Source organism: Ovis canadensis, chromosome 24 (genome assembly GCF_042477335.2).
Source record: "Ovis canadensis isolate MfBH-ARS-UI-01 breed Bighorn chromosome 24, ARS-UI_OviCan_v2, whole genome shotgun sequence".
NCBI lineage: Eukaryota > Metazoa > Chordata > Mammalia > Artiodactyla > Bovidae > Ovis > Ovis canadensis.
Window position 1 is genome coordinate 35,395,477 of NC_091268.1, and position 14,697 is coordinate 35,410,173.

General features: G+C 39.5%; 3 protein-coding genes across 7 annotated transcripts in view; 2 read left to right on the forward strand and 1 right to left on the reverse strand.

Annotated features, from left to right (window-relative positions):
- The window catches only part of METTL9 (methyltransferase 9, His-X-His N1(pi)-histidine), a 50,735-nt gene that overhangs the window by 34,721 nt on the left and 1,317 nt on the right, over positions 1-14,697 (forward strand). The gene's annotated exons all lie outside the window — the stretch shown is intronic.
- Positions 1,243-3,658, forward strand: LOC138429145 (ribosomal protein eL22-like). The gene has a single exon (XM_069570344.1). It carries the CDS (start codon positions 1,243-1,245, stop codon positions 1,609-1,611), a length of 369 nt encoding a protein of 122 aa, XP_069426445.1. The 3' UTR covers positions 1,612-3,658.
- On the reverse strand, positions 1,269-12,892 carry IGSF6 (immunoglobulin superfamily member 6). 2 transcript variants are annotated; one of them, XR_011252701.1, is made up of 7 exons: positions 12,755-12,892; positions 8,714-9,070; positions 6,105-6,211; positions 5,233-5,280; positions 4,803-4,883; positions 3,498-3,658; positions 1,269-1,650 (listed from the first exon to the last, which is right to left on the reverse strand). XR_011252701.1 is itself a non-coding variant. In XM_069570343.1 (6 exons), exons 1-6 carry the CDS (start codon positions 12,819-12,821, stop codon positions 3,602-3,604), a joined length of 717 nt encoding a protein of 238 aa, XP_069426444.1. In that variant the 5' UTR covers positions 12,822-12,892; the 3' UTR covers positions 2,474-3,601. The 2 variants fall into 2 exon arrangements, 1 of the variants encoding a protein (XP_069426444.1); XM_069570343.1 differs by lacking the exon at positions 1,269-1,650 and having other exon boundaries at positions 2,474-3,658.

The following is a 14,697-nucleotide window of genomic DNA, read 5'->3' on the forward strand; positions in this document are numbered from 1 at the left end:
CTGGATGCTCACATAGCAGGAAAATTAATGTTAGGGATTCAGTGAATGGTCCTTATGACAAGGCATAGGGTCAATGGCTAAGGCGTGAAGTGTGCTTCATAACTCCGTTGAAGGGCCGAAAAAATATTTTTCTGTAGAAATATTGTTTAGTTGCATTCATGTAAGGGTATTTAAAAGACTTTTATGTACCAGGCAGTGCTAAGCAGTAGAAGTAAAAAGAAATGAGGTGTGTGCTTCTAGTTTTAAGATACTTAGAGAATAGTTCAGAAGACATAAACAGATGGTGGCAGGATAGTCTGAAAAGAAACATGAAGTCCCATGAGTTTAGAGAAGGAAAGTTCCGTTAACTGCTGGAGGAGTTAGGGAAGTTTTCATGCGGGCAACATTTGGCGTGTGTTTGCGTCTGTGGAGTGTTTTACCATATGCACATGCAACAGCAATAAGATGGGAACGAGGTGGGGTTCCCAGTTCAGTGAGACCCAAGGATAGCATGCAGACGAAGCCCTTGGTTGTATAACAGTATAGCGGTCAATCAGTATTGTTGGCTAGTTGGATGAATGAAAGAATGAATTATATATATATATATATATATATATATATATATCAGGCACTCTTATATGACCTCAAGGAAAATAACTACTTGGGAAAATATGTTCCAAAATTTAGCTTAAAAATTAGTCTCTTAAACACAGTCCTTGCTTGTATTGGGAAAAGTTTATTCTGAATCAAATACAGGTTTGTCTTAGGGATTTTGTTTCCTCATTAGTTACATGAAGAATGGTATGTTTTCATTCCTCAAAGGACCAAAAGGTAATGACTTTCAGAAATCAAAAGGAAATGATCAGATCCCTTCTATTCACCTAGATGGTGGTAGTACTTAACCTTTTCTGCCATCTGGTTTAGAAGTTCATTTATTTCAGTCAGGCCAATGGTCTCAAAGTTGGGGGAGTATGCAAGACTTTTTATGTTGGGGTACAGGAGGGAAATGTTAACATTTTTGTTTATATTGCTTTTCACGCCCATTGTTTAATTTCTGTTTTTGTGTATACACATATATATGCATACATGTATATGCATAAACTACAGAAAGCACATGTGCACTCACATGTGTTTTCACATACATTTACATGCAAAATGAGGTTATGCAGATGGAGAGGTTAGAGGTCCCTGACTTAAGCCATCAGTACAAAATGCTTTTAAAGGGATCTTAAAATATTTGAGATCGCACGGCAAGCTTTCAAGATGGCGCCGAAGAAAGACAAGAAGCCTAAGAAGTCAACCTGGAAGTTTAATTTGGATCTTACTCATCCAGTAGAAGATGGAATTTTTGAGTCTGGAAATTCTGAACAATTTCTGCGGGAAAAGGTTAAAGTGAATGGAAAAACTGGAAATCTTGGGAATGTCGTTCACATTGAACGCTTCAAGAATAAAATCATAGTCGTTTCTGAGAAACAGTTCTCTAAAAGGTATTTGAAGTACCTTACCAAGAAATACCTTAAAAAGAACAATCTTCGTGATTGGCTTCGTGTGGTTGCATCTGACAAGGAGACTTACGAGCTTCGTTACTTCCAGATTAGTCAAGATGAAGATGAATCTGAGTCTGAGGACTAGATGACGCCATCCTTCATAGGGCTTTGCTTGCTAACAAAACTAATTAAGCATACAAAAGAAACATCTTAAAATGGACCTTTAGGCTATCAGTGAATAAAAAAATTACTCTGTATGTTAAACATTCATCTTTTATTTAAGTGTATGCTGTTCATATGGTGCTGCTTTTCCTTTAATACTTTTTTATAATTTTATTGGAATGTAGTTGATTTACAGTGTTGTGTTAGTTTCAGGTATATAGCAAAGTGAATGAGTTATATATCCACTCATTCTTTTGTCATATAGACCATTACAGAGTATTGAGTACAGTTCCCTGTGCTATAACAGCAGTTTTTTTGTTATATGTTTTATGTATGCTAAGTTGCTTCAGTTGTGTCCAGTTCTCTGCAAATCCATGGACTGTAGCCCGCCAGTCTCCTCTGTCCATGGGATTCTCCAGGCAAGAATACTGGAGTGGGTTGCCATTTCCTACTGTCATCTGTTTTATGTATAGTAGTGTATACATGCCAGTGTCAGTCTCCCAATGTATCCTTCTCCCCCATATCCCCTGGTAATCATAAGATTTCTGCATCTGATTTCTGTTTTGTAAATAAGCTTTTGTCCACCTCCCCCCCGCCCCCAAATATTTTGTATAAGCAATATTTAAATAGCTTATAGCTAGTGGAATTTCAGGATTTATCTAATGTACTGGTTTTACAGACATCCTCAAGTTAAAAGTATATAGCAAAAAACACAATTGGGTGTAACTATATAATAAAATATTTAGATTTGAAAAAAAAATATTTGAAAATTTAATCTGGGGTATAAAAATAAGAATCCATCTCATTTTATACCAGATTAAGAGAAACACTTTAAATAAACATAATAGGTTGTAATTCAGGTTTAATAATAGGTTGTAATTCAGGTTTAATAGCAGATACATACTTGCAGGTACTTTAAATAGACTTTTTGTTACACAGAAGTAACTTTCAGAGAGCAATTCTGTAACATGTTTTCTTAGTGAGATGGTAGTAAGTGCCATAAGCCTCCTTGCTACACACTGCCCCTTGTCTACCATTTCCCTCCTTAGTTGGTTAAAAATCACACTGCAATGCATAATACAAAACTGTATACTCTGTATGGCCCCAACTATGTATAAAGTGTAGGTTTGTATAAATGTTTGTGTGTGTGTAATACAGTGACTTACTAAAAGAAAAAAAAATATTGCAAAGGCTCGATCAGTTCCAGTGCTTTGCCAAAAGCCTTCCCTGTTGCTGTTATTTGGCACAAGACTGACACCTAGAGTCCATCGTAGCTTATTTATTCTGAGGTTTTCTCTGACTGAACCTTCTGCTTTGGATTTTTTTGTTAAAATAACTAAAATGTTACTGTATTTATTGCGCTCTCACTTTTTGTTGGTAGCATGATGTAAGTTATTTTGCATACCCTGGCAGGAAAATGTGTACTATACCACTGGCCCATTGCAACACTAGAGAGAATGATATTTGCGAAATGCTGTTCAAAATGATTTTTCTCTAATTCAGATTTTGACATATTCCTTCCTCCCTCAGTTCCTCTTTCCCTGCCAGCTTGGTCTAGTTGGCCCACCATGTCTAGAAACCGTAAAGACGGTTCTTCTAGGCAAGACCGAGGCACTTGGTGTGACTTCAGATCATCTTTAGGGTATCAGTCATCGTGTGGTTATGTTGAATGGAGCAAGTACAGGACATATGCTTTAATTGGAAGTTTTTGAAGATGCTTGACTGCTTAGAATTCTCCTACCTAGCAAATTAGGAAAGTATTTTTCAGTTGCATTTTGTTAGGTTTTAGTATTTTGGTAATTTCCATTAGTAATAGTTTCCTTATATTCTCTGGCGTCCTTCTTATAGCTAGTTGACTTTTTCATTTACCTTAAATTGTTTTCTAAAAAAAACCTGATGGGTGTATATCCACTAATACTTTCATAGCATCTGGAGTTGAATTTTCAGTGACTTCATTGAAAGTCAGAAGACTTCTATGGTCTTTCATAGTTAGAAAGCGCTGCTCTATTTTCATAAGTGTTGTCTTTTTCCTGCAATAGTAAAGAACAGGCCACATTTTAAGTTTTGTAACCAATAACACCACACTAAGAGCGACATATTAATTACAGTGCTGTCTTGCATTCTCCAGTAACCATAAAGGTCCAGTTTCCACTTTCCCTTTGTGTGGAGTAGGATGTGGGAACTGAAGAATAACTTTATTGTTTACATGCCATTGTCAAAGCCCTGACTGAGGGCTTTAAAATTTCTACTTCCAGGCTTGTCTTCTAGTCATTTAATTTTGCCTCTTTGCTGAAAAGGTGCCTGTGTCAATAAAAGAAGAGTGTGGACACACATTTGTAATTATTTAGAGTGGCATCTTAGGTATTTATAATTAAACCACTTCTTTATGTACTTCTATATACACTGAAGGATGAAGTGACTACTTAGATGATACTATTTCCTGGATGAAAATCCTTTTTAGAAATTAGATTTAGAAAAACCACATCTCATATCAGAATTCTGTTTCATTTGCCCTCATGGCTGCTGTTTAAGAGGAAAATATCTCTGTTAGTGTATAAGTTCTTTATTTTGTATACATTTTAATTTAAATCTGGGCAGTTTGATCAGGTATCGTGGAAACTGTCTGCTCTGTTATCTCTAAAACAATGTCTTGTTTGAAAACACCTGTTTTTATAGGACTTTAAGACTGTAGAAGGACTATCAGAATGTATTGTAGTCAACATACATTCTTCCTATCACTAAACATCAAAGGCTGAAGAAATACTCATTTTTTATTCTTATTATCTGTCTTTTCTAATGTGAACAAGTAAATTTTCTATATATTTGATCCACAGATGTTTGCAACATTTGCTTAATGGTTACTACTGATGCAAGATACAGTCCAAAGAAGCTTTCAACCCACAAAAGCATCCTTGTCTGTATTGAAAACATTACCTGTATCCAGTGTGTTTCAGAAAGATTTCATGTCACTAAGATGCCAGCCTGGTTGGTGTCTATTTGATATTGTATCAGATGTCCTTTGTTATGTATTTATCAAAACAAATGCATTTCATGAAAGTCCTCTTTCAGACTCTTTTTAAAGAAAAACTTGATTATTGATAGCTTGTTGGCAGCTAAGTTTTTTTAGTTAAACATGCTTTTTAACTTTACATCTTTTTGATATTTTACACTTACAGTTTGTTGGTGTGTTTCCACATGTCTCTTATTATATAGCTCTTGAGCAATTTCCTGAAAAATACGCCGAGCACTCTTTTTCTATAAATACAAATAAGAAAAAAAAATGTTGTCTTATGATTAAAAGCAGTGATTATTGCACGTTATCTGAGCCTTTTCTTTCTTTATTGGCCACCAGTCTTAGAAACTACCCCACCCAACACATCTGTATCCACAGCTAACTCTTGTATTTTGAGTATATTAAGTAGAATTTATGATTGAGAACTATCAATTTGCCACATATTCTGTCACTTGAATATCATTTTTCTCAACAATAGGAAACAGTATGAAAGTTGTTCTGTGGTGATGTTCTGTGTTTCTTAAATTATTTTCATTGTAAAATAGTTAATAACCACAATTCTGAAGATGTTTTACCAGCATTGGTGTGTACCTTTTGTGACTCTTCTGTTTCTTTCTTTCTTCGAGTGTTAGATTTTGACTGTCAGGAAGAAAAGGAAAGTCTTACAAGACATGTTATGTACTCAGAACAATCATGGCAGATATCTCATACCATAATAAAGTTAAACGAGCTTGATATTTAAGTAATATGCAGTAAGAGTAATTTTCGTGTCACTTCTGAGGTGTTTTTATTAATAGCTCAAGCTGATACTGATAATAGGATTTATGGTAATCTTAATATAACGCATACATATCCCCTCTTATAGCATGTGAACAATGAGAAGTATAGTCTTTCTCAAAAACTTTAGGCCTCTTAAAGATATTTTAAGGCAGTGTCTAATCTCTCTCTCTCTTTTTAAAATATTTATTTAGCTGTTCCGGGTCTTAATTGCATCATGCAGGACTTTTAGAAGTATCGTGTGGGATCTAGTTCCCTGATCAGAGATTGAATCCGAGCACCCTGCATTGGGAACATGGAGTCCTAGCCACTGTACCACTGGGGAAGTCCCTTCAGTCTCTTTCGTTAACCTTTTTCACTCTTAAAGATCGTTCTTAGGCCTTTCATACCTCCCCCACCAGTGGAAAAGTAGTGTGTGTCTGATGGTTATAAAGAAGGATCTCTTATTCCCATTTATGGAAAGAAAACCATATAAATTATGTACTCTGGTTAGTGATTTTCAGTGATGAAAATTTTTGCTTTTTTCTGCAGACCTCTTCTGCAGTAGGTATTTCCTGCAGATGCAAAGGGAGATGTTAATTAGGTGAGCTATTTCTGAGGCTCCCAACCTGTGCAGAGATGGAGGTTATTTCCTTAAGACAATTTTCAAGTCCATAGGGACATCTAATGCATGACGTTTGACTTACTTTGATGAAGACGATGAAGATCACGAGCACACTGGTGATGTAGATAGAGAACAGGACTAAGAGGGCTATCAGGGTGGACTGCAGTTCCTTGCTGAGAACCTTCATCTCTTTGTTAATTATAGACAGAGAAAGAGAGCCAGTCACTATTGAAACATTATTGCAAATATATGTATAAAGTGTAATTGAAACTAAATGTTAAGGGGGACACATGAGCTTATGCTATTTGGCTATTCATATAAAAATTTATTCAGGGGCTCTTAATTTAGAAGGCACTCAAGTATATAATATAGTTAAAGCCAGTTCATTAGTTCTTTAAGTGTATTATGCCCAAAATGTTACTCATTTTTAAAACTTAAAATTTTAATAAATTCAATTAATTATTTGTCATGATGCTAAGAATCACTTTTTATGTAAATTGTTGCCTAAAGTGAGATAAACATTTCAAGACAGGTTGTTCAAGGGTGTTTTAAGTTTCTTTTAGTACCAAGAGTCTGTGGAGTTAAAATTCTTTCCCACATATGTTTATGACCTTGAACTGAATACATAGGTAAACAGTGCAGTCTTTGAAGACCCTGAGAAGGCCATGCGTTGAGATGATGGTGCTCACCGCACGCCTGTATATGCAGTGTTGTTGTGTCTCTTCTTTCTAATAAAGCTGGAAGTAGAATTATTGAATCCATTTGTACATTCTGAATTTCTCCCTCCCTGTAGGAAGTGTCCTGTTCTCTAGGTAGTGATGAAATAACACACCACAATTATTTGAAGTATGCAATTATTTGAAGTACAGAATCCAGTTAAATTTGTAATTGTTATCTGAATAACTTGTACTTTTCAACTAAATAAGCCCGTAGATGCTTATCCTGTGAACTCAGTTTATACAACATACATTTTTCTTGTGAAACTTAATAAATCAACCATATTTGTAAAACTTAAAAGTTTCAAGTGTGAAATTAGCGGCTGTGTTAAAAGGTAGGAAATCGCTGTTTCTGTCTTAATGGTATTTTCATTCCTACTCCTACAGAAGGGTGTTTCATCACATAAACTTGCAGGTTTGAGACCTCCTTCTCTTTACAAACCATTTTTCTTCTGGCTGTTATTTTCTATAGAAGACAAATGCATGCAGTGAGAGATACAAATTTCTACAGCTGTTGTGTGTTTGTTTTAATATCTGTTGTTGAGTCATGTCTGACCCTTTCAGATCCCATAGACTGCAGTGCGCCTGGCTTCCCTGTCCTTCACTATCTCCCGGAGTTTGCCCAAACTCAAGTCCATTGAGTCCGGGATGCCATCCAGCCATCTCATTCTCTTTCGCCCCCTTCTCCTCCTGCCTTCAGTCTTTCTCCGCATCAGGGTCATTTCCAGTGAGTCGGCTCTTCACATCAGGTGGCCAAAGTATTGGAGCTTCTGCATCAGTCCTTCCAGTGAATATTCAGAGTTGATTTTCTTAGCTGACATTAATTATTTGATATAAACCAGGCACCATTAAGGGCTTCCCTGGTGGCTCAGAGGGTAAAGCATCTGTCTGCAATGCAAGAAACCCGGGTTCATTCCCTGGGTCCGGAAGATCCCCTGGAGAAGGGAATGGCAACCCACTCCAGTACTGTTGCCTGGAAAATCCCATGGACTGGGAAGCCTGGTAGGCTATAGTCCACGGGGTCACAAAGAGTCGGACATGACTGAGCAACTTCACTTCACTTCACAGGCACCATTAAAAGTGCTTTATGTGCATTAACTCATTTATAATTTACCCCTACAGGTGAGCATAAACTAACATTAAATAATAGTGAAATAGCAAAAATTCATTAGAACACCAAAGTAAGGCTTGTAATATAGGACAATCTGGGCTCCTCGAAGTCTGTTTTAAAACCAAAAGCCTGATCAATTTGAGTTTATGTTTTAATGATCTCAGAGCTCATCATACTAGAGTTTCTTTAAAGGGGAGAGGTCTGAGAAAAGCATGGAGTTACTGTTAATCTCTTCCTTTCCCCAGAATCATGTGAAGCTTTTCCTCACAATTTCATAATTTATAGGTCTTAGCTAGGCTCAGTGTCCTCACTTGCATGAGGAAATTGTCATGGATTTTAGTAAATCTAAGGAAGCCACACCGACCCTTTTTCTTTCTGTTCATTATCTATGCACAAGGGGGTAAGGTCAGGGGTCCCCCAGTGGCTTTACCTAAATTTTGTGTTTATTCTCCATAATGCATATGTTTTTATAGGTTCAATTTATTGATTGCTTATGCTTCTCCAGTGTTTTGTTCTAGATGGTGCAATACCAGACCAGATCCTAACAAGGCTGTCAGTTAAACATCATATTTCAGTCCGTGTAACATGGAGAAAGAAGGGCATAGTTGGTCAGCCTTTGCCAGTAAAGTCTGGACATAGAGAATATACGACCTGACATAGCCCGGACTGTGTGTGCAGAGGCTGAGAGATGGAATTGGAGTAGTTCTTCAGTCCAAACTGCATGTTGGCTAGTGTGAATGTCATACTTTTCACTGGCTCAGCTATTAAGTTATCAGATGTATCTCCTAATCTCTGCATAGAAGTAAGTGATGCATTTAAGGGGCCAAGCAGAACCCAGTGTATGGGAATAAAGCTTTGACTGACCTCTCACCACAAGCACAGTCCCACTTCCCGTTTGCTTAGCTCTTGGTTGCTTTGAGTTGGAAAAGGCTATTCCACAGACGTAGATTGCACTGTCATTGAAAGTCAGCCTGTTCACAGTGAGGGAAACCCGGTTGTGTGCCAGATTCTTAAGTGTGTATTTGTCTGTCTCACTTTTGCATCCATTAGAGCACAGGTTCTCAGACTTGTGAGTCCCATAGCGAAACCACAGGCTTGTGGGTTGCTCTGCAGGGCACCCCACTGTGGAAAAGGAGCAGGACAAGGTTACGGCCTTTTGCGTGTAGTCCACTTCAAGTTCAGGTAGTTGAGACACTGAGACGATGCAGTTGTCTGCAACCCCTGTAGGAGGAAGCAGATGAGCTTGTTCACTGGGCTTCTCACCTCCCTTTGTCCTGTGCTCCTGTTTTATTGATATTTTGGGGTGAAGAATCCACTGAAAACCATGGCTTTCTTGTTCTTACCTTACTCTCAGCACGGTCAAGACTATAAAAGTAGACACTGGTGCCAATATTTTATGATAACTATAAATGGAGTATAACCTTTAAAATTGTGAATCACTATTATAAAGTTACAACACACCCATAACTTTTTTTTAAACTTGTACATTAACTTTACTATCAGTCCAAAAAATTGAAACTTAAAGGCAGACACTGGTGTTCCTCACTTTTCTTGACCCTCTGAGTTTCCTGACCTCAGGCTTGCTGGAGCACAGTGATGTCTGGTACTTAAGGGGCAGCCCTGGGGGTGGGGTGAGGATCTCCTTTGCTGGAGGTGACAGCAGATCCGGAGTCAGAAGTTCAGGCTCCACGTGTACACTCGTGGTGTGCTTACGAGCTGTCCGTTTATCTCCCTGTGCAAATCAATTGCTCTCTAGGAGCCTGTTCCCTTATCTGCACTGCTGGCCTCACAGGAATATTGCATTCAGTGTAGCAATAGGTATCAAAGCCCCTTATGCAAATGACTGAGCACATGAGCAGCAGGGATTTTTTTTTTCTGCCGTTTAAGGTTGTGATTGCTAGAAATTCATGACAGTTTACAGTTGTTCTTCAGGGAGTCTAGTTGTTCCAAAGGGAAACATTATAAAAGGCAAGATGTACATCTGGGAAATTGTAGCCCTGGCTTAGTCAGCCTTTCATTGGTGAGCAGAGGCCTGATGAGCTGGCCATGCCACTGCCCAGCAGGTTAGTTTCTTCCCTGGCTCTTGTGCATTGCTTTGTAGCCTCTTGTAGCTTTAATTTACTTGAGCGGTATTGTGATTAGGAGCAGAGATTTGAATTCAGATCCTAGCTCTTGCTAGTTCCTAGCTCTCTGGTCTGTTTCCTCATTAGCAAAAGGGAGATAGTGTTGTGAGTATCGTGAGGTTAGCAGGAAGTTTCCTTGAGGCCATCAGTGCACAAGGAGTATTTACTTACCTGGGTCTAAGTAAGTATTTAATGAAAGGAGCTATTTCTGCTGCGATGGCCACTCCTGTCCCCACAGTATCATATGCCCATTTTAGAGAGAGCTCTAAATAGAGCTGTAAAGAGAGATAGCTAGCTGGTAAAGAATCCGCCTGCAATGCAAGAGACCCTGGTTCAATTCCTGGGTTGGGAAAATCTGCTAAAGAAGGGATAAGCTACCCACTCCAGAATTCTTGAGCTTCCCTTGTGGCTTAGCTGGTTAAGAATCCACCTGCCATGTGGGAGACCTGGGTTTGATCTCTGGGTTGGGAAGACCCCCTGGAGAAGGGAAAGACTACCCACTCCAGTATTCTGGCCTGGAGAATTCCATGGCCTGTATAGTCCATGGGGTCACAAAAAGTCGGACACAACTGAGCGACTTTCACTTCACTTCACACCATCATGTCAGCAGGGTCGAGACTAGACACCCCATCTAGTGCTCTCACCGCCGCCACATCATGCTGCTTCCGTGTCATGGGGGTGGGTCCCTATGTGGCTGCCTATCTAATCCCAGGTTCGTGAAACTGGAAAGCTGCTCAGTTATTTACCAGTGGGAAGACCTGCCCTCAGCCATTTTGAGGGCAAGGGAGGCTCTATGTGAAATGCTATTATTGGTTGAGGCAAACTGGAGTTTGTGCATGTTTTCACTCTGACTTTGTGTGGTTCTATGTTTCCACATGGTCTTATTTGTCTGACTTTTCCCTTTGCTACTGTACACAAAATTAAAAAATAATCCAAGATGTCTGATACAAGTTTCATATGGGCTTTTTGTCACTTAACATTTTTCTTATAGGTCCTGATCCAGAGCAGAAGAATTAAAACTAGAATCATGGTATTTGTGACCCAAGTCTCTTCTCACCATGTTGTAATTTTTGTTACTTGTACAATTGGAGATGAGCTGGGAGCTTTTTAGCAACCTGGTAAAGGTAAACCAGAGGAGTGGGTAAAGTCAAGTCACTGGAGAAGGCCAGGCTTCCTGCGTCTTCAGCCGAGGGGTTTAGCCTCACTCCTAAGTCTGGTAACTGCGGCCGCAGGTCTCCTACCCAGACTTACCTTAGAAGTAGAGAAGCGGCCTTATGAGGTATAGTAATCGTTAAAGTGTGGGAACTTGAAGTGGAAATGGGCCTGCCAGAGTCGTGAAGTTAAGCAGCAAGGTCCCAGTGTCAACTCCTCCGTGAGGTAGTTTTTAAAAGGGAAGCTATCTTTTAGCATTTTTCCTGGAGAACTAGTGTTCCAGGGTAAAATAAATACTTGCAACTTTGGAGTTTCATATCTCTGCTCATGACCGCCTTGGAAGGGAGAAAACCCGGTGTGGTGGTTTCCTGTGAGAGCCCAGGCTGTGAGGAGACGGCTGCTCCCCCAGCCGCCCCCGCCCGCCCCCGCGCGTGGCAGCTTAGTGCGAAAGGGAAGTGTGGATAATGTGTCAGCCTGCAGCCCACTCCTCTCAAGAGCTGCGCTTGAAGGACTCTCGCATTCTGTAGGGTTTCTTTTTAAACACAGTACCCTCTGAAAAAGGTTGAAAGTTTATCTTCTTAGTGAAGGGAATGAAAGATTACTGTTTTTGAAGACCAAGCTAGAAAATACATAGAGAAGTAATTTCTGAACTTTCTAAAAAACGCCTTTATGGAAAATTTCGAACATACGCAGAAGTAGTTGACCAGCACAGTAACTTCTCCACCGTCACCTGACTTCAGCCCAGTCTTGTTTCAGCTCTTCTCCCTACTTGTGCCTTTACTCTCTCGTTATTTTAGGGCAAATTCCAGATAATTTGTCTGCACATCTTTCAGTATATATCTTTGAAAGATAATTCTTTTAAAAAATAATGCTAATTAGACTGCTCTATAAAAGTAATATATATACTTATTAGGGAGTTAATAGACTTATTACTGAAAGTAGAAACAAAAAAGTCACCCATAGTCCTTTCACCACTCTGCCCCTACCAAATCACGGTTAACATTTAAAAATATTTCTTTACAGATGAGAAAAAAATAAGAGCTTTTGTTCCCTTTCCTGGCCTATGACCCAAACTTTGTGAGCAAATCTGAGATTATGAGATTTTTTAGAACGATGATGAAATTATTAGAACTGTGATATAGGAAACTCTTTCCTAGAGGAAAAAACAGGCAAAAGTATCCATATATTTGTGATATGGTTATTTTTCAAGGAAGGAGCCATAGCAGTTTTTTCAAATGACAGGTACTTCAATTTATAGAAATTCAGCTTTTTCTGAAACACTGTTCTTTAAAATATATTCAATTATTTAGTGCAGAGTCAGTTTGCCTGTATGGGAACTGAATTGTTAATGATTAATGTGATTTTATGAATATTTTCAAGCCTTTGTTTGGAGAGGTACTCTTCTCTAAAGCAGCATGATAGCAAAGGAAATTTTCAATGTTAATATTAATTTTTTTTCTCAGCTGTTTTTTTATTACCTGTTTCTCAGAAAAAAGGAAATTTGTCACCTTAGACAGTTTCCATAATGTTATACATTTAAAAATCTGTAGGGGGTTAAAATATAAATGAATTTTTAGATGAAAAGTAGCAATTGATTTAAATAAAATGGAGGGAAAAAAAAGAACCTTACCGACATAAAACAGAATCAGATTGAGTTCCAGACCGAGAATGATCTTTCCTCTGTTCACAGTCTCCATTTCTGTGTGTATGTGTGAGGTGTGGGAGTGTGTATTTGAGGAGAGTTTTGGCTTTTTTTTTTTCTTCTCTAAGAAAGGAAGAACCAAAGAGAGGAACTCCTATTGAGGAACCATAATTGGGAACTTTTTGAAATTGTGTAAAGATTGTTTGTAATGCAGTTTCACCATTTAAAGTTGAGATTTTAGCTTAGAGCACACTTCTAAATGTTCATATGGTCACGTTTTTCTTGGGTTTTACAAAGCCTCAAAGATGTTAGATGTTTTGGGTGAGATTTTGATTTACCTTGGTGCATATTCCTAGAAAGTATTGTTTGACAGATAACTCATACTTAAATTTTCTAGAGCAGTTCAGTCTGTGCTCTTGGGCATCTAATTTGTTCTTGGTGCTGGGCTGATAACTGCTGGAAATCGAGGAGAAGCAGAAGGAGATACCTTCATGTAGTGTGCTAAGTCGCTTCAGTTGTATCCAACTCTCTGCGACCCTATGCACTGTAGCCCACCAGGGTCCTCTGTCCATGGGATTCTCCAGGCAAGACTACTGGAGTGGGTCGTCATGCCCTCCTCCAGGGGCTCTTCCCAACCCAGGGATCGAACTCACATCTCTTCCATCTTCTGCATTGGCAGATGGGCTCTTTACCACTAGCACCACCTGGAAAGTCCATCTTCATGTGGAGACAAGAGAAAAATCAGTGAACGATGAATAAATAAGTTGGGTGCCATTAACTAATTGTATCCCAGTTTTGTTTAGTCACTAAGTCATGTCCAACTCTTTGCGACCCCATGGACTATAACCTGCCAGGCTCCTCTGTCCCTGGAATTTCCCAGGCAAGAATACAGGAGTGGGTTACCATTTCTTTCTCTAGGGGATCTTCCCAACCCAGGGTTCGAATCTACATCTCCTGCATTGGCAGGAGATTCTTTACCACTAAGTCACCTGGGGAGCCCTTGTGCCCCAGTTTCGTGTGACCGCTTTTATTGTGAAATAAATGTCTGGAATCTTTGTCATCCAGAACCCCATCCTAGTCCCTCGGGGGCTTCATCAGTCAGGTTCTTTGTAAAAAACAGAAAGTGACTTGGGCTGACTTAATAAGCAAAAGGGAGTTTATTGAAAGGATTTGAGGGTAGCAGTGAGTCCCTGGGAGGACTGGAGAATCATGTGTTGGGGTCTACATGCAAGACACATGCCCCAAAATCTGCTATAAAGCTGATGTGAAGAGCACACTGCCCCCGGCAAGCATTGCTGCCTTGGCGTGGGCCACAGCCTGTCAGTAGTACCACTCCGTGTTGCCCGAGCTGCTTGGACTCACACCACTACTCTGCCTTCCCAGAGAAGGAGCCTCACGTCCCCACCTCTGGGCCACTTGCTCCTCATTTCAGGTCGCGGCGAGTGTTTCTGAGCTTAGGTCATGAGCCAGTGCCTGAGCTGCAAGAAAGAGGCGGGGGAAGCTGCTTCCCCAGGCTTTGCCTTCCACGGGGAAGAGGGGTGCTCACTGCCAGAAAGAATGAAGCCCTCTCCACTGTACTGTTTGTATGCTTGGCACTTGTTGATTATATATTTTGTCATTTACAGAAAGTTATTCTCAATCTGTATTTAGTAATACTTTTAACATTACTGTGTATTTTTTTTTACATCATTGCTGTGTCGGAAAGCACCCCCCAGATTTTATATATACCACTGTGTGTGTGTGTGTGTGTGTGTGTGTGTGTGTGTGTGTGTGCGCGCGCGTGTGTCTGTAGTCAGTGCTTGGTATGTATGTGAACTGAAGACTTTTTCTAGCCCCCTAGTACCTGGGCATCTGACGCTCATGGGTTTGGAAATGACTAACGTAACACAGACTTGAGTCACTGTTCCAAGAAATGCTAGGTTGATTCATCC

Excerpts from the sequence above, each read along its gene's own strand:
- LOC138429145 (XM_069570344.1), top strand. The coding sequence starts at position 1,243 with ATGGCGCCGAAGAAAGACAAGAAGCCTAAGAAGTCAACCTGGAAGTTT.
- IGSF6 (XM_069570343.1), bottom strand. The coding sequence starts at position 12,821 with ATGGAGACTGTGAACAGAGGAAAGATCATTCTCGGTCTGGAACTCAAT. Across the intron at positions 9,071-12,754 it reads TCTGATTCTGTTTTATGTCG|GGGTTGCAGACAACTGCATC; the intron begins GTAAGGTTCTTT and ends TTCCTCCTACAG. Across the intron at positions 4,884-5,232 it reads AAACAGAAGAGTCACAAAAG|AAAAAGAGTGCTCGGCGTAT; the intron begins GTACACACCAAT and ends TTGTATTTATAG.